The 27,756-nt window shown below is 42.3% G+C and overlaps 1 protein-coding gene and 1 long non-coding RNA gene across 5 annotated transcripts in view; one reads left to right on the plus strand and one right to left on the minus strand.

Moving 5' to 3' along the window:
- Nucleotides 1-10,623: 10,623 nt before the first annotated feature.
- The window catches only part of APBB1IP (amyloid beta precursor protein binding family B member 1 interacting protein), a 101,947-nt gene continuing 84,814 nt past the window's right edge, over nt 10,624-27,756 (minus strand). For 2 of the 3 annotated variants that reach the window (XM_023632213.2, XM_070254770.1), the window contains 4 exons: nt 21,877-21,975; nt 21,176-21,290; nt 14,266-14,369; nt 10,624-11,430 (listed from right to left, as the gene is read on the minus strand). In XM_023632213.2, coding sequence (XP_023487981.1) covers nt 10,936-11,430; nt 14,266-14,369; nt 21,176-21,290; nt 21,877-21,975 — 813 coding nt within the window. In that variant the 3' untranslated portion in view covers nt 10,624-10,935. The remainder of the gene's footprint in view (nt 11,431-14,265; nt 14,370-21,175; nt 21,291-21,876; nt 21,976-27,756) is intronic. The other variant, XM_070254769.1, reaches the window with a different exon arrangement.
- Nucleotides 15,573-26,488, plus strand: LOC138921334 (uncharacterized). Of its 2 annotated transcripts, none has more exons than XR_011433838.1 (3): nt 15,573-15,734; nt 25,845-26,065; nt 26,168-26,488. It is a non-coding gene; the product is annotated as an uncharacterized lncRNA (long non-coding RNA). The 2 variants fall into 2 exon arrangements; XR_011433839.1 differs by lacking the exon at nt 15,573-15,734 and adding an exon at nt 25,403-25,531.

Genomic DNA, 27,756 nt, shown 5'->3' on the forward strand with positions numbered 1-27,756 from the left:
ATTTAGAGTGATTATTGAAGAGTGGGGGCCTACTGTTGCCATTTTATCACTTGTTTTCTGGTTCTTTTGCATTTTGTCCTGATGGAGAGCTGTTACTTTGTGTTATTGTCCTTCTGCTTCTCTCCTTTGTTCTGGATTTTGTAGCCCCTTTCCTTTTTTTGATTTTTCAGGAATGAGGTTCTTCCTGAGCATTTCTTGAAGAGGAGGTTTTGTGGCGATGAACTCCCTTAACTTTTGTTTATCTGGGAAAGTTTTTATTTCTCCATCGTATTTGAAGGATATTTTTGCTGGGTAGAGTATTCTTGGCTGCAGGTTTTTGTCCTTCAGAGTTTGAATATTTCATTCCAATCTCTTCTAGCCTGTAAGGTCTCTCCTGAGAAATCTGCTGATAGCTTTATGGGGTTTCCTTTGTAAGTTATTTTCTTCTGCCTGGCTGCCCTTTGTATTTTCTCTTTGTCATTGACTTTTGCTAGTTTCACTACTATAAGCCTTTGGGTTGGTCTTCTTGCGTTAATAAAGTTTGGAGATCTATTGGCTTCTGTCACATGAAGTTCCATCTCTCTTCCCAAGTTTGGAAAGTTCTCAGCTATTATTTCTTTGAGCAGGCCTTCTGCCCCCTTCTCCTTCTCTTCTCCCTCTGGTATACCTATAATCCTTATGTTGCATCTCCTAATTGAGTTGGATAATTCTCGGAGAGTTTCTTCATTTCTTTTTAGTCTTAGTTCTCTCTCCTCCTCTGTCTGCAGCATTTCTATATTCCTATCCTCCAAATTGCTAATTCTGTCCTCCATATTATCGACCCTACTGTTCAGAGAGTCCAGATTTTTCTTAATCTCCTCCATTGTGTTCTTCATCTCCAGTATTTCTAATTGGTTCTTCTTTATAGTGTCAAGCTCTTTTGTGACATAGCTCCTGAACTCATTGAATTGTCTATCTGAATTCTCTTTTAACTCGTTGAGTTTTTTAATAATGGCAGTTTTGAAATCATCGTCATTTAGGTTATAGATTTCATTGTCTTTGGGATTGTTTTCTGGGTGCTTATCATTTTCCTTCTGTTCTGGAGATTTAATATATTTTTTCATACTGCTTGATGGCATGGATTTGTGCCTTCGCATAGAGATAGAGTTTAGTCGCTGCTTCCACTTGTTGCGACTGGTGTGTGGGGGGGTGGGTAGCTGTTTAGACTGCACCAACCAGGAACCCTGTCAGCTGTTACTGACTGGACCTGGACCCCTCCTCGTAGTCACAGTGGTCCTGTGGGGACCCTCAGCGGTTGTGGGGGCAATCGCAAGGGGGCCTCAGGCTGCTGGTGCCTACTATTGCAGCCCACTTGGACGCACTCCCTCCTTGTGGTCTGCAGTGGTGTTGTGGGCTTTCCCAGCAGCCAGTAGCAGGATCACCTATAATCTCCGCTTTGTCCCTAACAGAGCCCACAAGATCACACTTGTCCACTATAGGTCCCAGCAGAGCTATGGGTATCTTCTGCAGTCTGTCGTTAGCTCACCTAGCTGTGCTACTTTTGCCCCAGGGCCTTCTCACCTTGCGATTGCCAGTTAGGACCTCTCCACTAGTGCTGTGCAGAGGCTTTCACTGAAGCTGCTGTAGGAACCTGGAGTTCCCCCCTGGGCTATGTAGCTCTTTCACCGGAGCTCCACTCCTCCCCACTCCACTCTCACAGGATCTCTGGAAGCCCCTTGCCTCATCTGGGACACGGCCAGAGTCTGTGGGCCTGGTGGTGGCTTGTAAGCTGCTGCCTTGTGGGGAATTCTGCTCTGGGGAGCTTCCTGGTGTTCCAAATGCTGGGCGGGGGCTCCCTGCTAATGGTGAGCAGAGGCTTCCCCTGCAGGGGGGGTGTGGGATCCCGGAGCCTCCCCCCCTGCCGCAGAGCCGGGTGCTGGACCTCCAACCGTGTCCCCAAGCATGTCTACGGGAAGTCTGGGCACCCCCTGCACCGACCCATGCGCCGGAGACCGTGGGCCCAGCAGCAGCTTGCGGTCTGGTGCCGTGCTGGGGAATCCGCCAGCCGGGAGCTTCCCTTTGTCCTGGATTCTGGGTGTGGCCTCCCTGCTAATGGTGAGCAGAGGCTTTCCCTGCCAGGGAGGTGTGGGACACCAGAGCCTCCCCCTGGGCCACAGAGCCAGGTGCTGGAGCTTCAACCGTGTCCCCAAGCACATCTACGAGAAGTCCGGGTGCCCCCTGCACTGACCCGTGCACCGGAGACCATGAGCCTGGCAGCAGCTTTCGGTCTGGTGCCGTGCCGGGGAATCCGCCCGCTGGGAGCTTCCCTTTGCCCTGGATTCTGGGCATGGCCTCCCTGCTAATGGCGAGCAGAAGCTTTGCCTGCCGGAGAGGTATGGGGCCCTGGAGCCTCCCCCTGGGCCGTAGAGCCGGGTGCTGGACCTCCAACCATGTCCCCAAGCACATCTACGGGAAGTCTGGGTGCCCCCTGCACTGACCCGTGCGCCAGAGACTGTGAGCCCAGCAGCAGCTTGCGGTCTGGTGCCGTGCCGGGGAATCTGCCCGCCGGGAGCTTCCCTTTCTTCTGGATTCTGGGCGGGGCCTCCCTGCTAATGGTGAGCGGAGGCCTTCCCTGCCGGTGGGTGCGGGACCCTGGGGATTCCCCCTGGGCTTAGGTGTAATTGCGGGGGGCTTGGGTAGGGCTGTTGTCACCTGTTTCCACCGTCGCTCCGCTAGTGAGCGCACGCTCCCACCCTTGGTGTGTGGCGATGCTGTGGGGGCGTCCACTGGAAGAGAGCCTCCTGCAGGAACTAGGCCATCCGGGGGTCGGGGGTCGGAGACTTTTCACCTATTTCCACCTCCTCCTGGGGGGAAGTCCATTTGCCTTCCATTGTATAGTAGCACGAGACTCTTAGGCATCTTGAGATGCTATCTGGATATCCTTTGTTAATCGGTGAATGTCCAATTAATGTCCAATTAGTTGTGGATTCGACGGGGAGAGACAAAGAAGACAGCTCACTCCGTCATCTTGGTCCCGCCCCCTGTCATTAAACTTTTAAAATGTATTATTTGCTATTTATTTTAGATGAATTTTCATTCTATTTGTCAACTTTCACAAAAAACCCTGTTGGAATTTTGATTGGGTTTATGTTAAATTTATAGACTGACTTGGAAAGAACTGACATCTTTACAATATTGAGTCTTCCCATCCAGGGACATAGTACAGGCACTTCTTGCTTTGCATGGTCCTGCAGGACTGTAAAAATGACTGTGCAAGCTAAAACCATGCAAAATGCTATTAATAATCAGTGGGGAAAATTATGATTGTTTTGTGATCTTCAAAAATTTTGGTCAAAATCTTAAAAACTCTTCTATTGTTGGCTATAGATAGATAGGGAAATGAAAAAAATAGTAAAACTAGTATTTATTTAGTACATTGCAATTGAAAACATTAGAAACATTGAGAATTAAAGTGTTTTATTTCTTTGTAAAAAACTTATCAAGAGTAGCTTGAACACTGCTTGCCTTCTTTCGTGTTATATAACTTATAATACAGACCAAGCATCTTTTTCATTAAAACCACAAAAAGCAGGAAAAGAGTGAAAGACAAAAATAGGAACAAAGAATAAGGGCAACCAGTAGAAAACAGTATAATACAGTAGATATTAATCCACCTATATCAATAATCACTTTAAACATCAATGGTCTAAACATACCAGCTAAAAGACAGAGTTAATCAGAGTGAATCAAAAAACAAGAGCCAACTATATGCTATCTAGAGGAAACCCACTTTAAATATAAATATAAGGACACATACAGATTAAAAGTAAAGGGATGGAGAAAAATATACCATGCTAACACTAGGCAAAAGAAAGCTGGAGCAGCTATATTAATTTCAGACAGAGCAAACAACCAAGTGAGGAAAATTATCAGGGATAAAGAAGGGCATTAGAGAATGATAAAGAGGCTTACTCTTCAAGAAGACATAATATAATTGGATATAATTATAAAGTAAATATAATTGACATCTATTGGCTATTTTACCCAACAACAACAGAATACACATTCTCCTCAAGCTCACATGGAACATTGAACAAGACAGACCATATTCTGGGCCATAAAACACAAGCAATTTAAAAGAATAGAAGGCATATGTTGTCTGCTCGCAGATCACAGTGTAATTAAACTGGAAATCAATATTTGGAAAATGTCCAAATACTTGGAAATTAAACAACACACTTTTATATAACACACAGGCCAAATAAGGAATCTCAAGAGAAATGAAAAAGTATTTTGAAACAATGAAAATGAAAATACAACTTACCAAAATTTGTAGGATGCAGTGCTTAGAGGGGAAATTTATAGCATTGAGTGCATATAGTAGAAAAGAAGAAAGATCTAAAATCAATAATCTAATCTTCCACCTTAGGAAACTAGAAAAAGAAGAGTAAATTAAATCCAAAGTAAGCAGAAGTAAAGAAATAATAAAAATTAGAGCAGAAATCAATGAAATTGAAAACAGGAAATCAATAGAGAAAATCAACAAAACCAAAAGCTGGTTCTGCGAAAAGAAGTAGTTTATCAATAAATGGATAAGCTTCCAGGCAGTCTCACTAAGAAACAAAGAGGGAAGACACAAATTACTAATATCAGAAATGAAATAGGGGATATCACTCTGATTCCATGGACATTAAAAGGATAATAAAGGAATACTATAAACAACTCTATGACTACAAATTCAATAACCTAAATGAAATAGATCAATTCCTTGAAAGACAGCATCTGCCAAAACTCATACAAGAAGACATAATCTCAATAAGCCTATGTCTATTAAAGAGATTGAAACAATAATTAACCACCTTCCAAAATAGAAAGCACCAGACCCAAATGGGTTCACTGGTGAATTCTACAAAACATTTAAGGAAGAAATTACAGCAATTCTCCTACAATCTCTTCTGGAAGCTAGAATCAGAAGGAATACTTCCTAACTCATCCTATGAAGCAAGCATTACCCTCATACCAAAACCAGACAAAGACATTACCAGAAAAGAAAACTACAGACCATTGTCTCTCATGAACATAGATGCAAAATTCCTCAATAAAATATTAGCAAATTAAATCCAACAATATATAAAAAGAATTATACACAACTACAAAGTGGGCTTTATTCCAGGTACACATTCTTGGTTCAACATTCAAAAATCAGTTAATGTAATCCATCATATCAACAGGCTAAAGAAGAAAAATCATGATCATATCAATAGATGCAGAAAAAGCATTTGGCAAAATTCCACAGCCATTCACAATAAACACATTGAACAAACAAGGAATAGAGGTGAATTTTCTCAACTTGATAGAGGGCATCTATAAAAAACCTACAGCTAACATTATACTTAATGGTGAGAAAAGAGAAACTTTATCACTAAGGTCAGGAACAAGGCAAAGATGTCCTATCTCACCACTGCTTTTTATCATTGTACTGGAAGTCCTAGCTAATGGAGTAAGACAAGAAAAGGAAATAGGAGATGTACAGATCAAGAAGGAAAAAATAAAATTGTCTTTATTTGCAGATGACATGATTGTCTACACAGAAAAATTCAAAGCAATTGAAAAAAAAATCCTGGAACTAATTATCAATTATATTAAGGTTGCAGGATTCAAGGTTAATATAAAAAAGTCAATTGCAATTGCATTCCTATATACCAGCAATGAACAGTTGGAATCTGAAATTAAAAAAGACAATACCATTTGTATTAGCATGCAAAAAATGAAATACTTAGGTATAAGTCTAATAAAATATGTACAAGATATATATGAGGAAAACTACAAAACTCTGATGAAAGAAATCAAAATACTAAATAAATGGAGAAAGTCCATGTTCATGGATAGAAAGACTCTGTACTGTCAAGATGTCAGTTCTTTACAACTTGATCTATAGATTCAATGCAATCCCATCAAAATCCCAGTAAGTTATTTCGTGGATATTGACAAATGGATTCTTAAGTTTAGATCTGGAATAGCCAACACGATAATGAAGAACAAAATTGAGGGACTGACTACGTCAAGACTTATTTATTATAAAGCTGTAGTTATTAAGACAGTGTGGTATTGGCAAAAGAATAGACAAACAGATCAATGAAACAGAATGAAGAGCCCAGAAACAGGCTGATATACATACAGTTAGCTAATCTTTGACAAAGGAGCAAAGACAAGACAATGGAGAAAAACAGTCTTCAACAAATGGTAGTGGAACACCTGGATATCCACATGCAAAAAAAGAAAAAAAAGGTCTAGACACAGACCTTATATCCTTCACAAAAATTAAGTCAAAATGGACACAGACTGAAACATAAAATGAAAAACCATACAACTCCTAGAAGATGACATAAGAGAAAATTTAGAAGACCTTGGGTTTAGCGGTTACTTTTTAGATACAAAACCAATGGCATGATCCATGAAAGAAAATTGATAAGGTAGACTTCATTAAAATTAAAAACTTCTGGCCTGTGAAAGACAATGTCAAGAGAATGAGAAGACAAGCCACAGACGGGGAGAAAATATTTGCAAAAGACATACTGATAAAGGACTGTTATCCAAAATATATAAAGAATTCTTAAAATTAAACAATAAGAAAATGAACAACCTGATTAAAAAATGGGCAAAAGATCTGAACAGTCACCATACCAAAGAAGATATACAGATGGAAAATAGGCATATGAAAATGTGCTCAACATCATGTGTCATTGGAGAACTGCAAATTAAGACAACAATGAAATACCACTACACACCTATTAGACAGGCCAAAATCCAGAACACTGACAACACCAAATGCTGGTGAGAATGTGGAGCAACAGGAACTCTGCTTTCTGCTCAATTTTGCTGTGAACCTAAAATTGCTTTAAAAAACAAAAGCTATTAAAATAAAGAAAAACCCTCAATGCACAGGGCTTAAACACAGATTAGATTGTGCTGAAGAAAGAATTGGTGGGTGGGGATTAAGTCTGATTAGTTTACCCAGAATAGATAAAGAAATGGAAAATATACAAAATTGAGAGGTATGAAGGATAGTTAGAAGGCTTGACATACAGTTAGAGCTCCAGAGATGAAAAAGGAGAGGCAATATTTGAAAACAAAATATATGAAAATTTTTCAGAATAGCAAAATTGCATATTTCTAGATTTAGGAGCCTCAATAAATTCTCCAGCATCTAAATAAAAAGAAACCCACAGTTAGACCCACCGTGTGAGAACATCCAAAACAAAGAAAGGTCTTAAAATCATCCAGCGGAGAAACAAAAGATGACCAAAATGAAATGATAATTTGACAGCCAACTTCTCAACAGCAACAGTGGAAGCTAGAAGACAGTGGGGCCAATCTTCTCCAAGAACTAGGAGTATTTACTGTCAACCCAGAATTTTGTATCTAGTGAAACCATTTTTCAAGAATGAGTGTGAAAGACATTCTAGGGGAAAAAAAACACTTGAGATATAACTCAAAGACTGGACAACAGTTAGTTGTGTGAGTGTGAATGTGTGTGTGTGTGACTGAAATTAAAGTATTCTAAAGTCCTTGTATTGTCCAGGTTAAAGCTGTTCATCTTTAGACTTTATTGAGTATGGATGTCTTCAGTTCTAGGTAGCTAGTAAAATAGAAACAGAGCGTATAACTTTCCAGTAAGAAGATTAAAAGATGGAGGAGAAAAATCCTTGATCACATGAAAAGAAGATCAGAAAGGAAGAAAAAACCAGAAAAATGCAGACGAATAGAAAGTACAAAATAAGATGTTAAAAACACCTACAAATATATAATCACAATAATAATAATAAAAAGGAATAAATTTGCCACTTGAAGGAGAGCAAGTGCTGGACTATAAACACACCAAAACCCACTGACGTGCCACCTACGAGTGGCAAACCTAGAATGCAATGACACAGAAAGTTTGAAAGTAAGTGAACAGAAAGATTTTTTAGGCAAATAACTGAAAAAAGATGGCGTATCTGTATGAATATAAACAAGCAAAAAGCATTACACAGGGATATATGGTTCAACTCACCAGGAAAATATATAAATAAATTTGTTCATGCTTAATAAAGTGACAATATGTAAAGCACAAGTTGCCAGAAAAAGTAAAAGATATTGACCGATCTCAAAGGAGATTTTTTTTCTTTTTCTTTTTCTTTTCTTTTTCTTTTGTTTTGCTGAAGAAGACTCTCCTTGAGCTAACATCTGTGCCAATCTTCCTCTATTTTATCTGTGGGACGCCGCCATGGCATGGCTGATGAGTGGCACAGGTGTGAGCCTGGGATCTGAACCCTCAAACCGGGGCTGCCAAAGTGGAACGGCCAAACTTAACCACCATGCCACTGGGCTGGCCCCTCGAAAGAGATTTTAACACATCCTTCTTAGTAACTGACGGCTCAAGCAGACTAGATATTAGATATTAGACTATGGAAGATTTGAGCAACGTGCTTAGCAAGCTTGTTCTAAACAAGTATAGTACATTGTACACAAGCATACATGGGTCGTTTATAAAAACCGACCATGAAACAAGCCATAAAAGAAGTCTCAACAAATGTTAAAGGCTCGATTATCATTGAATTTGATAATTTCAGTATCATAACAGCCATTGTTCCTATGATCAAATAAAATATGTAAAACACATAGTGGAAGCTTAAATGTTCATTTCCCCTTTTGAGATCTGCTGTAAAATCTTCTATCAGATTCCGTCACGTGGCAGGTTAAATGCTGTTTTCTGTAAACTTGATCAGAGCCTGTGGTTTTAATTGCAATTATTCTGTTACCTGGGTCTTTGCCCTGATTGCAACATTATGCAAGAAATTCTGTCGTCTTTATGAATTACAATATAGGATTACTATCTTAATCCCATACTCCTTCTCCCTGACTTCCCCCCGAGGGTCTGTACTTCCCCCACATCTGTATTTGTGACTAAACTTTTCATAAAAGGAGAACAAATTCTGGAGCCTTTTCAGGGCTGACCTAAGTAGTGTCGCTCAAGTATAGGCAGTGTGCGTGAAGACCTTTCTGCAAGACACAGAGATTCTGTGCCACTTGAGTGAAAATTGCACAGAGTTCCTGATCTGGTGCCTGGGCCTGTTGAAAGCAAACTCTCCCCCCAAGATTAGGCAAAAGCAGCCCAGATTTGTAAGATTCCTGACCAAAGAGGCCTTAATACTGGATTTCCTCTTGGATATTCATACAAGAGAGATCAAATTGGACCCATCACATAGGCAAACAAAGAATGGAAAGACAGTGCATTCAACCCTTTGGTCCACACTAAAATGGTATCAGTATTCTGACCACAAAATCAGTTAATTCTCTTGGGTAGCTTCCTTCTCTAGATAGGGCCAGGAAGTGCCATTAAGGTTTTATCCTCAGAAATAAACTCAGCCAAGGGTTGGCTATACCACTATTTGGATTATAGTGGTACTGGGTTCTAAATTATTCTTCTCAAGTACTTAATGCATTTCCTGATCTGCAAATCAAGTGGTAATTTTGATCAAGGTAAGTAAGATCCAGATAATCCTTGTGAGGGATCTTTTGTCCTGAACCCTATATGATTGGTTCACTACCAGAGGTCAGGTTAGAGCAACCTGGACAACCTCGTGTGGCCCCTTTGTTTTACCTCTCTTCCTCAGCCCTAAATGTCCAAATCAGTCTCTAACAAAATTATGCCATTAACACCTTTCCTGTGTTGTCCCAGAGGTCTGCATAACGACCAGGCTTCGGTCAGGTCTCAGAAAAGCTATGTTTTTACTGCATCCGACATCAAAGAACATCATAAAACACAAACAAATGGGAAAGAGTTCCTGTGCATGAGAGATTGAATATAAATCATTTACCTTCTATCCTATTTTAGGCACACGCTTAGGAAAAATTTAGAGCACCTTACCAGTTTTAGTTACTAAATATTTTGGTTTTAAAATCTGAATCGACTTTTTTGTTTTAAATGTCAATTTAGAGCTTACTTTTTTCCAAATATTAAAATATCAGATTAATCATCTTCTTTAAGCAGAAAATAATGCATTAGTTATTTATTTTCTACCCACTTTAAGAAGATTTTGAAGTGTTTTACAATTAAAAAGAAGAAAAAACTATGGAAATAAAACTAAGAAAATCTAAAAGGACTCTCAGAAGCCAACTAGAAAGAGAAGAGAGAAGGGTAACAGGAAATTAAGGTAAATTGATTATTAAAATTGAGCATTAAATTTATCTGAGGGAAAACATTGCAGCTTGAAGAATATGTACAATTGCCTTTTCCTGTCTCTGACTTTTTATTTATAGCATACTTAGAGCCGTATAATAGCAGAGAATCCAAAAACTATCTAAATAACTTCCCCCCCAATTACTATGTTATTCAACCTTTAGAAAAGCAAAAACAGAGCAGCGTTGTGTCCAGGACCTCAACCAATGGAGCGACCAGTTTCAAAAAAACTGAATTCCCTCTGCCTCTCCTGTGTTTTTCTTTTTCCTCTCTTGATTTTTCTGAAAATTCTGAAGGTCATGGAGGTGGAAATGGAAACTATGTCAAGATCAACAAGACTTTAGACGTCGTTGGATTTTGAAACCTATTTTTAAAACGTCAAGTATATTATGAAATAGTGTTGACATCACACTACATACACCGCTATTTCTAAAAATACCGTCTTCAGGAAATTTTTTTGACTTTTATTAATTTGATGCTTCTGAACATCATAAAATGAACATACATCATTTTAGTTAACTTGGGAGGAAAGATAAATTCCATTAAGAGGAAATACATAGGAAAGATATGTCCATTTAGGCAAATATTCTAAATTCGGTGCTAGGTTAATGGCTATGAATGTACTGCAGCAACAGTGAGCCGTTTTGCATCATTTCTAGTCTGAACACTTCAATATTTTACCGAGAATGAACAAGACGCCACGAAAACAGAGCCGCGGAGACGCACTTGAGGTTAGAGGGGCGCGCGCCCGTTCCCTAGGCCACGTTGCCCCTCTTTTTCTGCAGAGCTTTCATCAGATCCGACATGAAATCCTGCTCGCCGCCCCCTCCCCCGCTGGCCGGCGCTGGGTTCTCCTGCCTCTTTGGGGGAACCGGAGGCCTTTTGGCGACAACGGGGGACGGCTTCGTGGCTTCGGGGGCGAGGGCGGGCGGGGGCGGCGGCGGCGGCGGCAAGGAAGCCCCCGCATCCCACGGCGGCGGGGGAGGCACGAAGTCCGGGGGCGCTTCGTCAAAATCGGGGGGCGGCGGGGGGAGCTCGTCGTCCTCCAGGGGCGGCGGCGGCGGGGGCGGCGGCAGGGAGTCGTCGAGCAGGGGCGGGAGGCCGCCGGCCGCGCCCTTGGCGGGCATCACCGGGCTGCTGCCGGTGTCTGAGGACCGTCGCACCGGAGGCGGCGGGGGCAGGCTGGACTTCGGGAGGTGCTGGGCCCTGGGCGTTCCTGGGTCGTGGTTACTAAGGGCTGGCTTCTTGTCCTTCAAGAAAGCAACAACAGCATTATTCTTGACAACACAGCCACCTTGGGGGTTGACACTTCCACTGATGCATAAGATCTCACTGCTTTAGGCAGCGCCTGCCCCCTGGGGTGGGGGGAGCCCCAATCCCTCAGTCCCTGAGACTGCAGGTGTTCATGAGCTAGGTCATCTTCGCTCTGGGATAGAACGACTCCACGTGGCCTTTAACATTATTGCCAATAATGACATTATTATTTAACGGTATTACCTGGTGCTAATCTCCGACGTCTTCTGTACCTGGAAGACTTTGCCCTATTCAACGAGGTGTTTAGGATGTTTAGATTACACGTCTACCTCCTCGGAACCGCCTTACACAGGCGTTACTGCTGTCGTTAAAAGAGCTTTAGTGGTATAGAGCTTAGCTAGTTGTGGGCTTACCTCAGTCTTCACCTACCCTACAGTCAGCCTAAGGCAACTCAAAATGGAAGCAAAATGGCTCTCCTGGCGGTCCCACTCAGGCCTTGGTTCTCAGGACAAGCCACAGGGTCCAGGGCACATGCAGCCCTAACATTTTTCTTGGTCTGAGTTGAGCTGGTTGGGAAGCTCAGTTGTCAGGAGCAGGTGGCCAGTAAAATTGTTATGCTCCTGTACCATACTCTCAGTGGCACAGGGGTGGTCCCCAGACCTTCCCCAAATCTCCTGGCTGAAATGTCCTACTTTAACACAAAGAAGATGGAGAGGAAAAAGAAATTGGAAATGGTTTTCTCTAGGCTACAGCTAACCTTTGTGCAAACCTGAGGACAAAGGATCTCTCTCCTGGCAAAGAATCGTCTGCCTTCTCTGGTGTCAGTGCTTCCTTGCTTGCAGGCTGAGAACAAAGGTGCCTTTTCCCAAGACTGTGGGCTCCAGGAAGGCGTAATTATATGCTTCATTCCCTTTGGCTTCACGGGCTTTTAGGGAGGCAGGGGGTGGACCAGGAATCTGCACACCTGGTCTATAGCCTTAGATTTACCTTTGCTTAACTGTGTGAAAGTTGGCTGGCTAATCAGGTATTATACAGACATCATAAGCCCTATTATTATTTATGTCTCAAGGTTATGATGAGATCAAATGAGATAAATGTGTGAGTGGGTTCTGAGGAATGAAATCTGATGCCTGTGTTCTTGGTAGAAACCAGAACGCTAAACTTGGTCAAAGGTTGACAGAAGCACAGTTCTTCTGCCAACAGTGGAACAGATAATAATGAATTATATCTCTATAATGCAACTTCCCCAGGAGTTTCAGGCAGCTGAATTGAATCCCTCTGTTTTAGTGATAATTATCATTGCAATTTACATTTTATCAGGCTTTCATTTTCTTTCTTTCTTTGCTTAATAACCTCTCACCACTAAAGATTAAATTTAGAAGTTTTTTTTCCTAACAAGGTGCCTTATGATTGAGTTTCTATTCTATTTAGTTTATTTGCTTAGCATGATAAGCTAATTAACTGGTGATGTATTTTTTTTTTTTTTAATTTCTGAACAGGCAGTTTGGGAATTGGTGTTCACACACAGTTAAGTGATTTCTATTCTGGGATCCTTTTATTGCTTTTAGCATTTTAAAAGGTTTCTTTTCAGTTGGCATTATAGAAATCATGGAAATTATAATAGCTGAAAGTATACTGTGTGAGGAGATCATCAGACTCGAGAAGAAAACAAAAATGATAGAGAAAAAACTTTTAAAGGTCTGCAATGGTTGTCAAAGATTATAAGAAGTCCAATAAGTACAAGACTAAATTGTTTCCACCACTGGCTGATGGACAAAATGAAGGCATGAATGAAATAAAAAATTACTGAAGGTATAGTTATTTAAAGTTGCTTTGAATCACACATGGGAAATATTAAATGGAACTTGTATAGTCATTTAGATGTTACCTATTGGACCACCAACTAAATGATCCTTTTTAGCTGCAATATTTAGATATATTTAAATGACTCTTCATTAATCTCCTCTAGTGAGAAAAAAGTTATGAGGAATATTATACCAGTTTGATTTTTCTTTTCCTTGTTGAGGAAGACTGGCCCTGAGCTAACATCTGTTGCCAATCTTTCTCTTTTTGCTTGAGGAAGATTGTTGCTGAGCTAACATCTGTGCCAGTCTTCCTCTATTTTATATGTAGGATGCCTCCACAGCATGGCTTGATGAGTGGTATGTAGGTCCATGCCCGGGATCTGAACCTATGAACCCTGGGCAACTGAGGCAGAGCACGCAAACTTAACCACTACAGCACTGAGCCAGCCCCTTGGTTATTATTTTAAAAATGTGTTTTCCTTCCCCTTTCCCTGAGGATGTGTGTAGAACAATAACAGAATAATATAAGATGCACATGTTATAATGGAACCCTTTTAGTATCTTCCAATCTGGTTTGGGGCCCAGTTAGCATTTAACATAGGGCTTCCTACTAACTGATTGCTCTTGTTCAGAAAAAATAAGTAAAAATCCCAAGGGCTTAAAACTCAGGTGCCACTTTCAGAGAGTGCTGAAACCACTTGACTCAACCAAGAAAATCACTCCGTCGAAATAAATGTAGCTAGGTTAAAACTATTTACCAATCCACAGCATTAAAAAAAAATTCCTACATTTTCCTGAAGCAGTGTGATCATAGTTGATTCTAACTTTCCACTCTAGCCTATGTCACCTTAAGACAGAAAAAAAAAATAAAACAATTATCTAAATGAAATTACAGTGCCTTCTTAGTTGTTGGAACTGTATTTTCTTCTTTTAAAAGAGCAGTGATTAGCAGTGTTCCAATGGTTTAGAACGTGGGCTCACAGGTGACAGTCTGACAGAGCGGTGTCAGCTGCTCTCTGTTCTTACCTTAGGCGTGTCAACTTGTCTGTCTGCTTCGTTGAGAACAGTGCTCACAGAATGTGCAGCCTGGGGAATCTGACCATTGGCCTGGGCGGTGCCTGTTTTAAGTCCTGAGAGGGAGGAAGAGAGACAAGAAGAGTGGGCAAGGCATGTTTAACGTTCTTGAAAGTTAATCTGAAACTATAGAGCAGTTTATATCTTCAAAGCAAAAGAGGAGGATTCCCAGCTACACAGGGCTTACGGAAAATCTGGGCTTCTACGGCAAATACTTCATGAGATTCAGCAAAACCTTCTGGAAAGGGAATGCCTTATACAGGCTACAAAATCTGCTTTGGGGGGGGCCTAGCGAGGAGTATGTTCTGCTTTGAAAAACTTTTTGGTAATGGGTGACTACACCTTGAAAACCTCTTCCTAAAAAAAATTTCTCTTGTTGAAGATTTTTCTGAAATGTATGTATGGGGTTTCATACCATGCTGAGTACAGGAACGATTTTTGAACATTATCCTCCACAGGAAGTATTCCGGGCACAAAAATGGCAGAGGGCATTGAGCAAAATGTGCAGACCCCCGATATACCCTAGAATTAGATTTTTTCCCAGAGAGTCCTGATATGCACTTTTTTCTTTTTTTGCCCTTTCCAACAAAAGTATGACTAACTAAGGTTTCACAGTTTTAAGAGACTCAGATAGAAGAAGCTGTATATTATCTCTCTGGCTCCTCAGAGAACATTCTGGAGAGGATGGTCAGCTCCACATATGGACGCCATTTCTCCAGCAACTGAACTGTCACCCAGCCTATGACATGAGCTCTTCTCCTCCCCCAGTGGACTCCGAGATTGGTTTGGCTATGCTCAGTCCCAGCTAATATGTCAAATATTTATGAAATGACTGTTACTTGCTTCTTCAAATATTTTCCTAATATTTTGAGAACCCCATTAATCTACATAAAGCTCAAAGAAGGCCGTTAAGGACTTCAAGAGATTGGGAAGACGGTAAAGTTTGATGAGGAATAGAATATTTACAGAGTCTCAGAGTAGCTCTCTACAAATTATTAAGATCAAAAATCTGTACAGGAGACAAACTGGACAACACCTTAACCAAGTGGTCAAAATTAATGTTTCCATTGAGGGGGAAACGGACACTGAATGCCTCCGATGGTGACACCCTGAGGAGGACACAACAGCTCTCACGTAGTATTCCTGCCAAAATGCATAACCTGAAATGAATTATGAGGAAACATCAGATACATCCAAATTGAGGGACAGTCTATAAAATAAATGGCCCTTATTCTTAAAAACTGTTCATGTCTCGACAGACAAAGAAAGGCTGAGGACACGGTCCAGATGAAAGAGGACTAGAGGGCCACGGAGACTAAATGCAGTATGCATCCTGGATGGAACCCGCGCCAGGAAAAAACATCGCTAGAAAAGGCATTGCTGAGACAACTGGCAAAACTGGGATATAGACTGTGGTTTAGGTAACAATATTCTATTAATATTAAATATTAAATTTCCTGAATTTGATAACCGTGTTATGCTTAGTAAGAGAATAGCTTTGTTTTCAGGAAATACACACTGAAGATTTAAGGGGCACGATATAGTCAATCTACTCTCAAATGCTTCACAGAAAAATATACACAGGTAGAAGGGGGAGTAGGGAGAGAGAATGACAAGGCACATGTGACAGAGCCACTACTGATGACCTGCGTAAAGGGCACACGGGAGTTCTTTGTACTATTCTCGCAACTTTTCAGTAAGTTTGAAAATATTTCAGAATAAAAAAGATAATTCATGTCCATCTATACCGTTAAAAGATTGGAACAGGCTATACCAGCTGTCTCTATTGTCACATTTTTCACTATAAAATCTACGTTCCTCATCCAGCAAGGACAGCTGCCTCCTTCTTCAGAGGAGGGCCTCGCTTGACGTCCTCCACACGCCCCATCCGTGCTGTCAGAACGTACGTGATGTGCCACGTAAACACGAGATCACTCTGTGTCTAAGGCTTATTAAATGTCTCTCTGATTAGCCAAATCTTTGCTCTGGAGGTTGGGAGGTACCAGGTGTAAACATCTTAAGGCCTTAAGGCGTTTATATTTACGACTTTTCATAAGGCCTGGGCACCGTCCCATACTGTGCCCAGGAGATTTCAACATCTTAGATTGCAAAGTGCTCAATATTCTCATTTCCTTTGGTCTGTTCTTTTTCTCCTCCTCCCTCTAGTACGTATTCAGAATCCTTTCTTTATATATAATGTAATCACCTTTGTACAAGGTAGACAGAAACTGAAGCTGAATATTGAAAACTATTGGGGATATTTCTTTAAAGGGTACAAATGATATTTTCTTTTTGCTTCCTTTGCCCAAACACATACACAGGCTGATTTCTCAGGAACATAGTGTACATTTTATGTAACTGGGATGTCCTGGTGTTTACCAGTCTGTGAGAACACCTTTATAGTAATCTCCCAAATGCTCCCAGCTGCCATCCTCCCATTTACCAGGAGGTCCAATCTTTTCCATGGGTTCTCTGCCCCATCCTGAGATAACCCATGGGCACCCACAAAACCCATATATTGTGTAGGTGCCAATGATTAGGGATCTAGGTTGTCATAGGTTCTCTGTATTAGTAGTCCCAGCTGTCAAGCAGCAATACAGCCTCTCCCACAATGATGTCTCACTAGGAGTCCTCAAAGGAATCAGGAGTTGGAGGTTTATTAAACATATATGAGCCCCACATATTTTACAGGACTCAAGTGCATTCTAAGGGGGGACCAACTCCCCCCATTCTTAACCCACATGGTTTGCGAAGGGCCAATCCCACCACTCAACCTGGCAAATAAGAGGATGGCATCCTCTTGGGCACAGCAAGACGGTTTAGGAATGACCATGAAATGAAGCCCTCTGCTTTTTCAGAAATGGTGCATTCTCTTTATACTAAGATTTCTGACTGTGTGAAAAATGTAAGCCTAGAGAGTCGGTGGCAATCCTTGCCACCTCATGGGGACAGTGCCTAAGAAAGAAACAGTATCTTGAGAACATCACTTAACCCCTGGATCCTACTGTGCGTGAAAGCAGCCTACCCCTAGACTTCCTAGTTTTGTGAGTTAATAAATCTCTCCCGCTCACTTTTTGTTACTTAAACTAGATCGAGTTGGATTTCTATCAGTTGCCATGTAGGGAGTAGCCATTAGGTCAGAAGAATGGCCTGGGGCCCCTAAGTGTGGCTGGCGTCTGAAGAAAAGGCAGACTTGTTGGGGACTGTGCCGTAACCTGTGGGGTCTGAGCTAACCCTGGTGGTCAGCATCAGAGTTATACCTCAGTACCCCCATTGGTGTCAGAATAGGGGACCAGAGCATGCGTGGAAGAGTTGGCCCTTAATAGGCGGTAACATAATGGACACAGGCTAGGATGGGTGTAGATGCAGATAAGTTGTTGGGTTTGGTGGTGGGAAGCTAAAGGAGTTCCCCTTTGATTGGTCCATTTTCTCTGCTGAGAGTAAAGGGGTTAGGGGTTGAAAGTCTGAGGAGAGTGAAGAACATTGGAAACAATTAGAGAAACTAGGAGATTACGTTGACTGGAATAGGTTTTCTCAACATTATTGACATTTTGGAATGGAAAATTCTTTGTTGTACGGGGCTGCCCTGTGCACTGTAGGAGAGGCCACTTCCCTAGCCTCTACCCATTAGATGATGTGAGCACCTCCCAAGGTGTGACAACCAAAAACGTCTTCAGACATTGCCAAATCTTCCCTGGGGGTCAAAGTCACCCTTGGTTGAGAACCTCCGGTCTAGAGAAACATATTAAGATTGATAGGTAGTATTAGGGGCCCAGGTGTGGTTGGTGGCCACAGATCTGTGGTGGAATCAATGTGTCTATTGTGTGTAGAGCCCTCTGGGAGAAAAGGTTGTCTCAATCCCTTTCTTTACCACTCTCTCCTTTTCTCACTCTCTACATTTACTAGGTTAACAGTGGGCAGAGTCACTGTGGGTAAAGGGCAGGCTCAGTCCTTTTTTTCTCTTCGTTTCTTCCTTCTTTCCTCCCTCCTCTCTTGCTCCCTTTTTCTTCCTCCTTTTATTCAAATCACTGGTGTTACAATTGCATCTGGCTAGTGTTAAGTCTGAGACTTAGGCAAGAGAGAGGTTTATTTCAGGCTTCAAGTTTAAACCACATGCTCTAGCATGTTCTTCCAGAGAACCTTGAATTAGCAGTTATGGACACTAGCCCAGCTAATCAAAATGTAGAATTCTGTGTGCCATGGTTCCTTGCATATATATCTCTTTTTCTTGGGAACTTCACAGGAGGTATGCGTGTGGCTGGATATGGGATCTGTGGGTACCCGATCATAATAGCATCTCATAGCATCCCCAAATCCCCAATGACCTCTGACATATATACATAAATGGTAGAGCGAAGGGCCTGGAAGGAGGGTGCTCTGTTTCCACCCCAAGTGGGTGGACTGCAGTTCCGTTCTGATGCCGACCTGCCAGAGTTAGCATCAGACTCCACAGTTTTAAGGGCTCAACCTCCGCAAGACTGCCTCGACTTCAGGTGCCAGACCCCCGCCACTTCTCACCAGCCCTCTGCAAATTCAGGAGTTCCCATGCCCCAACTCAAGTTCAATAATTCTCCAGAACAACTCACAGAACTCAGGAAAGTGCTATACTTACGATTACAGTTTTATAATAAAGGATACATACAGGGCAAGTTCTGGGAGGGTCCTGAACCTGGAGCTTCCATGCCCTTTCCCTGTGGAGTCAGAGCACATCAGCCTCCTGGTACATTGATTTGTACACCAACCAGGAAGCTCCCCCAAGCCTCGGTGTCTATTTATTGGGGTTTCATTATGAGGCATGATTGAATAAACCCCTGGCCACGTGGCCAACCCCACTCTCCAGCCCCCCGGAGGTCAGGCAGTAGAAAGTTCCAACTCTCTAATTGCCGGCTTGGTCTTTTTGGTGACCAGTCCCCATCCTAAAGCTCTGCAGCAGCCCACCCTGAGCTACCTCATTAGCGTAACAAAGACATTCCTATCACTTAGGAAATTCCATGGGCTGTTGCAGCTGTGCCAGGAACTGAGGCTAAAGACCAGATATATTTTTTACTGAACCACAGAGGCGGTTTGTGATCTGAATGAATACAACTGAATGCCAAGGAGGAGTCCATTGAGAGCCTGATTGGATATGGCTCTTCCTGGTTGCTGACCGCAAGCCAAACACTTCCTGAGAGATCCTCAGTCAGGCAAGCCAGGCTATGAAACTTGTCTAGGTGAAGTATGATTGTCCGGGCAATACACCAATTGTGTAAGTCTGGGAAACGGCTGATATCCCAATCAAGGTATCCCAATTGTTCTAAAACAGTCCAGCTCATAATTAAATAGCTGATGTGTCAGCTTGATAAAAGGGAAGGTGATGCTAGTGAGAAATAACTAGAACAATTACAAGGCTTGGTGAGAAACAACTATTTGCTAAAGCAAGGGATCCCAATTTCAGAGAAAAATGCTCAGAAGAAAAAAATTCTTTGGAAAGGAAAGGGATCTTAGAGTTGCCCCCCAAAAAAGAACTTGGAGCCATATGGGCTCACTCTCATTGAGTGAGACTTGAGGCTACAGTATCTGCTCCAGAAAGAGTCCAGGAGTCTTTACTGGAAAGGAGGCCGATGCCCCTGGGAGAGATGCCCAAGGTGGTCTCAGGATGCCTTCCCCATCTTGGGAAGGCAAAACTTGATGGTCCAGGAGCTTCAAGTGGTGTTTCCCTCTCAAGCTGAAGACTGATAGAATTAGGATTCCTTCTACAGTCATTGAAACCCAACCTTCAATCAATTTCAGCAACCCTTTACTTATTAACTCAACAAATATTTATTATATAACAGGCTTGTAAATTCTGGGAATGCAATGTGGAACAAGCAGAAAGGACTTTGTCCTTTTGAGACTTAAGAGTGTAGTGGAGAAATAGGCAATAACCAAGTTAACAAATCCATAAAATAATTACAAATTGTGATAAGTGCTCTGCAGAAAACAACCTGGCATAAACACTTCAAGGAAACTCACCTTTCACAGAGCAGCCAGACCGGACACAGCTAAGGAAAATATTTTTAAATGCTGGGTCAAATCTACCTTACTGCAATTTCCACACTTTCAAGCTGGTTTTACACTTTAAAGTAGCAAAGAACACACATCCTGGTCTTTGATATGACCATCCTTTAACACTGGAAAACAATGACCAGGACTCTTCTGCTGTAAATGGTTCCAGGTGTTTCAACCATTATTTATCTTAAAGACAATGTGCTTGAATTACAGCTCAGCCACTGAGAAGATACTAGATACTAGCTTCTCCCAGCTTCAGTTTCCTCCATTGTGGAGTGGGAGTAATGATCTGTACTTTGCTGGGCTATTGTAAGAACCAGAAATAGCAGTATAGGTAAAGCTGTGCATAGTATCTACTCCATCCCTCAGTGTCCTGTCCTCTGTCTTAAAAATACAAACAAGTAGCTGTTACACTACCTGTAAAATGTGATGCTCAGGATTGGGTACAAGGCTCTAGCCATGATATTATGGAAGCAAAACACCAGAAAATGATCTCATCCTTGGGGTAGGCAGTCTGCTGGGTACCAGTGGAGTTTTGGACAAATACAACATTTGTACTGTGATGAGACACAGCTCCCTACTAGCTAAGCCTAAACTGGTGATCGCCATCATATCCACAAGCATATCATGAAAAAAGTGGTTAAAGCTTTGCTAAAAGTCACTAATAAGGAAATAGATACAGGTGTGTGGGGGGAGATGTTGAACCTGACCATCAGAAAAGAAATGTATTCTGTATACTGTCGACACAGTTCTGTTTCTATAAAATGTGTTGGATACGTCTGAACACAAGCTCTGAGCTTTGAATGGGGGTCAGAATATCTGCTCTGCACAGTACCTGTGGAAGGCGGGGCCGGTGTAGCTGCGTTGCCAGTGCCCACGTTTGTCCACCGGGAGGCGAGCCCAGCCCTTGCCATGGCCCGCTGATAGTTATCATAGAGGGTCTTTCCATACTAGGGAGGGAACACAAGAGAAGCAAGAAAGTAATGCATTTATGCCCAATTCTGCACTCAATTGCAATACAAGTATTGAGAAAAGAAAATACTTCATGACTACTCTTTTTACTATTTCCCCGATAATTGTTTTTAGTATTTCAATAAAAAATTCACAAAAGTTTTTGCATGTATTAAATAATTTTCCCGATTAGTCAGTTAATACTCTTACCTACCCATTAGAGGGGAGCTTTAGCAATGAAATTCTGATTACACTTCTTTATGAAATTCTACCACAGATTACATCTCATGTTTCTTAATTACACAATACACTTGCAAAGCTCTCTACAGATAAATCTCTGAAAAGTTTCATGTGAAAGTAAACTCTTGATTCTTAGGTCATTGAAGACGCCCATGTTTGTATCATACTCACCTATTTAAAAAACCCAGTGGGCAAATAAGCGAGATAATATTGGCGGCATTGACCCATTAATGGCATTGACCCAGTAAGAATGGATCAGCTGTTTCACAGCAGCACAAAGACTGGACAGAGGTCAGGAAGTTGGTTAGCAAATTCACGATAGGGTGAGTCCATATGCTCTCTCACCTTGGCAATCCTTATTCCGGTAACCCACTGATTTAGAGTTCTTGCGTCGTCACAGCAAAGATATTTGATATACTGGGACTCCTTCTGAATTTGGGGATGCTAGGAAACAAGTCATTTCAAAAAGACCATTTAGAATCTCTTCAATTATTAGCACCTGTCAAAAAATTTTTAAAACTCTAACAATGCATGAGATTTCCTGAGATGGTGGCAAAAATTACCGGTAACAATTTTAGGATTAGGAAGAGGGGTACTTTTTAAAATGGGCTCAATTTTGAAAAGATTTAAGTCATCTGTGACATGATTGATCATGAGAGCTTTTTACTATATTATCAATAATAATGTTCATTTCTGCTTTTTTAACTCTGAAAACCGTCACACCTGTCATGTCTCTACTCTCACAAGAAATCTGAATCGGTTCATTTATCAGATAAGGGAACTTACCTGATCTAATTCTTATGTCATGGGATTAATGCTTTTGCAACTCCCAGTCAGTCCCAGGGTTATTTCTGTTATCAGGAATGCAGGGTTTCACCTTTTCTTAACTGTCATCTCCTACCCAAATGGGCCATTTTGGCCTCTGGATGGATGGCCTGGAGAAGGAAGGTTTGTCTATTCTCAGGTGGCAATGAGTTGGAGCACTGCACTAGGAGTCATCCAGGATTTCGAGGAGCTCATAGTCAAAGGGAACAGTGATATGGGCAGGCACAAAGGAGAAAGAGACACAGGTCCCTGGTCACACAGAACACCCTGCGCTCCTCTGTCTTAATCCTCATTGCCCTTGTAATTTCTGCTTTATGTCTCTGTCTCTGATGGACTGTGTGCTCCGTGAGGGTGGGAACTATGTTACTCACTGCTGAAGAGTCCCAGGGCTTCGGCCATGGCCTGGCGCATGGTCGGTATTCCAGGCCAGAGGTGAAAGTAATTGTTGAAGGAAACAAAAATCATAAGATTTCCTGTTCAGCCAGAAGTCTTGGGGCCATAAGATGAGGGGCAGGCAACCAAATCTAGGTTCTAAGATGTGTGCCATGTGAATTTTCATGGGTCATTGTAATTTTTAATAAGCTTTACTATATAGAAAAATAATTACCAACCATAACCATCGTGTGTATGTGTGTGACCACCTCTCTCTTCTTCCTCCAGTTCTCAGAGGAGTTTGTTAATCCTGCTAGGATAAGCATAGATCATGGTGGTGCTGACAGTGACGTGGAATGCCAAGAGAGCTGGAAGCCATCCTCAGTGGGCAGGAGAGGATCAAGCTGTCCAGTTCCTCTCTTATGGGATTGCACAGACCTCTCCACTTTGCTTTTGCTTTCAGCCTAATCACTGACCTTCAAGGAAATGGCTATTTTCAAAGTTGATCTAAGCCAAAGGCATTGTGCCTTTGAACTTCAGTTCGAATCTGAGAAGCAGCATCTGGCCTAGTCACCCTGCTGGTCTTTCTTTCTTTTTTTTTGAGGAAGATTAGACCTGAGCTAACATCTGCTGCCAATCCTCCTCTTTTTGCTGAGGAAGACTGGCCCTGAGTTAACATCTGTGCCCATCTTCCTCTACTTTATATGTGGGACGCCTGCCACAGCCTGGCTTGATGAGTGGTGTGTAGGTCCACGCCTGGGATCCAAAATGGCAAACCCCGGGCCCCTGAAGCGGAGCGCACAAACTTAACTGCTATACCGCGGGGCTGACCCCCTGCTGGTCTTTCTAATGACCCAGCCAGCAGGAGCCAGTGGTATTGCTGTTTTTGCCCAGGGAGGATAAGAAGACCCAGATAGACTAAGAGCTTGATGAGAGGTTAGTAATTTTTGGTTTTACAAATGAGACAACTGAGGCCCAGAGAGGTTACTATATATCTTACCCCATGTTCCTCTAGAACCTTGGAGTCTCTTGTTCCATCACCTAGAATTTCTGTATTTATATTAAGCTTTTAAGCCAAAGTTTCAGACTTCAAAGATAACCACAGAAAAATTAAGAAATTATAAAGAATTCCTTGTTTTGGCCTTTTGAGTCAACTGAGGAAAGTCTACCTTCATACTTTTACCTTTAAATAGACCATTCCCTTTATTTAGGTCCTTCAGCCCCCAGGATTTGCATCATTGTCGCTTGAAGACCAGTCAGTTCCTATTTACTTAGGTACCACATGTTCCCTCGCCTCCCAGGGTGACACCTCCACGGTGGGCTCCCCAATGTTGCCTGTAGTTTTCCATTCTGGCCAGCAGATGGTAGCAAACACTTCTGAATGGCTGCCGCACATTGCCTTGTTACTGGGGTTCAATGCTTCCTCATTAATTCTGAATGTTAGATTTTATGTTTGCAAATGTTATCCCAATGATCATCCTCTTTGGAGGCCCTTACAAATCGAAAATCTCTATCAACTCAGATAATGTGGCCCAACAGCAAAAAAAAGATTTGTTACGTTAATTAACTGGAAGCTCATATTGATGAAAAGTATCCTAAACTGAGGATTTCTTCCCTGGGTGGAATGCGACATTCCACACATGCCTGCAGCATTCTCTTCAACAATAAAATTCCCGAAGCCAAAACAAAGTCCTTGTCTTTCAGCACCAGAAACACAGCTCCCTAACTGACAACAGCATTCCCGTTCTGACTGTCATGTAAGGCGCAAACATGGGTCTCTCCAGCAATTTAATGTTTATAATTGTTCTTAGCAAGCAGTTGTTATGATTTTTTTTCTGAGACATTTAAAAAGTTGACATTGTTGCCTTGGGCTTGGTATATTAAAATTTCTTGTTTGTTTCCTTTTTGGTGCATGTCATGTGAGAGCCAGGTTCCCAGGAACAGACTATAAATCGCACTGTGATTGCAATGAAATGCACAAAGCAATGGTCTGTCGGAGGTGTCCACTTAAACAGCTTAATGAACAATTTCTTAAATATGTTATTTATTCAAATAGGGTAAAATTTAGTTGTTCCCTTACACATAGTGGCTTTGAGCATAAAACAGAGGCAAGACTCTTGAACTTGAGTCCTAGCAGTGGCTCCTCCTATGATGATGAGAAACATCTACAGACCTTGGTTCATTCTCTTCAACATTAGTGGAGCGAATCTTATCGATTTCCTTAAACCACATGTGTACTATGAACGCATATGGGAGAGTTAAGCATCAGATGACCTTGAAGGTCTCTTGCAATCCTCAGATTTTATGATTCTAACATGAGCTACCTGGTGGGCAGAAGGCTCCCTTCTGTCTCTCTTGTTAATGCAGAAATCCTCTAAGCTCCCAGGACATCAAAAGCAAGTCACTGTGCTTGTTCTCCTGTCATGTCTTGGGACCTCGCCAAGAGGCTTACGCCCTAGCTGAGCCTTTTGCTGAAAAATTATTTGCAAAGGAGTTTCAGGAAAAATGCTGGTTCAGTGGCATGGCCAGACTCTTCTGCAATTGGTTTGATTGTTCCTGACCATAAAAAGAGAGAAGCTCTCTTAGGACATGCAGCTCAGCACACAAAGGTCAGGGCAATTGCAGAACATTGCTGTGAAAACAGATCTTACAGATGCCCTACACTTACAAATGAGGAAGCTGAGCACCAGGGAAGTGAAGCCATTTGTCCAAGGCCAAAGGCAGTGGTAGAACCACGACTAGAACCAAGGTCCACTTGATTCAACAGATACCTGTGACTGCTAAGAAATATACCAATCCCCAGGTAAATATAGATGAGTGAGAGAGGCTCACACCATAATCAGGAATTGGTGGCTGGGGGTGTTCCTGGGGGAGACACGTGTAGACAAATATGTGATTACTCTACGACATGGCAAATTTCATGGTAAAAGTTTGAAGACAGCCTGAGAAAGGGTCTTGGGAAGAAGTGGTAGAATGTTGTAATACATTCGAGGAATGTCTAGAAGTTCTGTGTGGCTAAGGCCTGGGAGCCGTGGAAAGAAAAGGCAGAAAATAAGCTGGAGAGGAGCCTGAGTTAAGGGTCTTGTGTCTAACTCACATCTGGACTTGTCCTCTAGGCAATGGGGCATCAGCCATTTTAAAACAGCCGAGTAACACAGGCTGCTCTTGGCGGCTGCGTGGAGGGTGGACCTGAGTGAGGAGGAAGAACACACGAAGAGTGGCTGGACGAGAGGCGTCTCTACTGGAAATTCAGAAGAACTTGATGATGGATTAGATGAGAAAAGAGCAGAGGAGGGAAATCAGGGATGATTTCTCTATTTCTAGCTCGAAAAAGTAGGTGAGTATTATATGTTTAATTGTGTCCCCTCGAAAGATATGTTGAAGTTCTAACCCTGGGTCCCTGTAAATGTGACCTTATTTGGAAATGGGATCTTTGTAGATGTAATCAAAGTAAGATGAGATCATCCTGGCTGAGGGTGAGCCCTAATCCTGTATGACTGGTGTCCTTGTAAGAAGAGGAGAAGCAGCACAGACACACAGAGCAAAGATGGCCATGTGATGATGGAGGCAGAGACTGGCAAGGTGCAGCCGCGAGCCAAGGAATGCCAAGGATTGCTGGAAATTGCCAGAAGCTAGGAGAGAGCCATGGAACAGATTTTCCCTTAGAGCTCTACAGAAGGAACCAACCCTGCTGACGCTTGGATTTTGGACTTCCGGCTTCCTGAACTGTGAGAGAATAAATTTCTCTTGTTTTAAACCACCCCGCTTATGGTACTTTGTTATGGCAGCTGCAGGAAACTGAGTGATGGTACCATGCATCTTGAGAGAGAAAGGAGTTTGTGACAGCGGAGAAAGAGTTAAAATCACCGTCTGACAGGTTATGGTGGAAGCGCCCCTTGGATATGTAGTTACCTCACGTGTGTGGCACTAGGAGAGAAGGTGAGACCATTCGCTGCAGATTGGGAATTATTAGCATGCAGACGATAGCTGGAGCTGTGGCTGCAAATACGGTCTCTCAGGCAGAGCAGGAGGAGTCTGGTGAGAACCAAATACAGAACCTTGGAGAACATTCCAGTATGTGTGAGAGGAGGAACTAGCATAAATGGAGTAGGCACAGGTGAAGAGAGAGAAGTGCGGGCTGAGGATGATAAAATGAGGAAGTTGTCACCAGTGCAAATAATGCCAGAAGACCAGAAGCCCGAGGACTGGAAAAAGCCATTGTTCATTGGGAAGCTCAGTAGTAACAGTTTCAGCAGAGGCGGGGGAGGGGCCTGCCAGCGTGCAGGCTCCACAAAGCCAGAGGTCTCTGTTTTGTTCACTATGTGTCCCATGGTCTTGAATAGTAGTAGGCTCTAGAGAAATATTTTTAAATGAATGAATTATACTGACAGAATGAAAGCTGAGGACATTCAGGGCATATTGCTTTCTCAAGAAATCTGAGTTGGGGCTGGCCTGGTGGTATAGTGGTTAAGTTTGCATGCTCTGCTTTGGTGGCCTGGTGTTTGTGGGTTTGGATCCCTGACACAGACCTAGCAGTGCTTGTCAAGCCACACTGTAATGACGTCCCACATAAAATAGAGGAGGGTGGCATAGATGTTAGCTCAGTGACAATCTTACTCAAGCAAAAAGAGGAAGATTGGCAACAGATATTAACTCAGGGCCAATCTTCCTCAGGAAAAAAAAAAGGAAGTCTGAGTTAAAGGGAAGGCAGAGGCCAAAGGTGTTGCTTGAAGAGGTGGGCAGATCAAACTGAGGAAAATGATTTGGAACCCCAAATCAAGGAACATTTGAACATATTTGTAGCCCAAGGGGAAGAATTCTCTGGAGAGAGGTTGAAGATGCTGAAGCAAAAGGGAGTCCCTGATGGTGTGGTCCCCGGGGAGGGCTGGCTTTAGAGGAGGGAGACTTTTTCCTCTGACAGACAAAGCTGGAAGGATGATTCCTCTGTTAGACGGGTTTAGAGGTAAAGAGGAAATAAATTGGGGTGACTCAATCCATTTGTTTTCTATATTCTTTTTTTGTTTTGAG

This window comes from Equus caballus, chromosome 29 (genome assembly GCF_041296265.1).
Source record: "Equus caballus isolate H_3958 breed thoroughbred chromosome 29, TB-T2T, whole genome shotgun sequence".
Classification (NCBI taxonomy): Eukaryota; Metazoa; Chordata; class Mammalia; order Perissodactyla; family Equidae; genus Equus; species Equus caballus.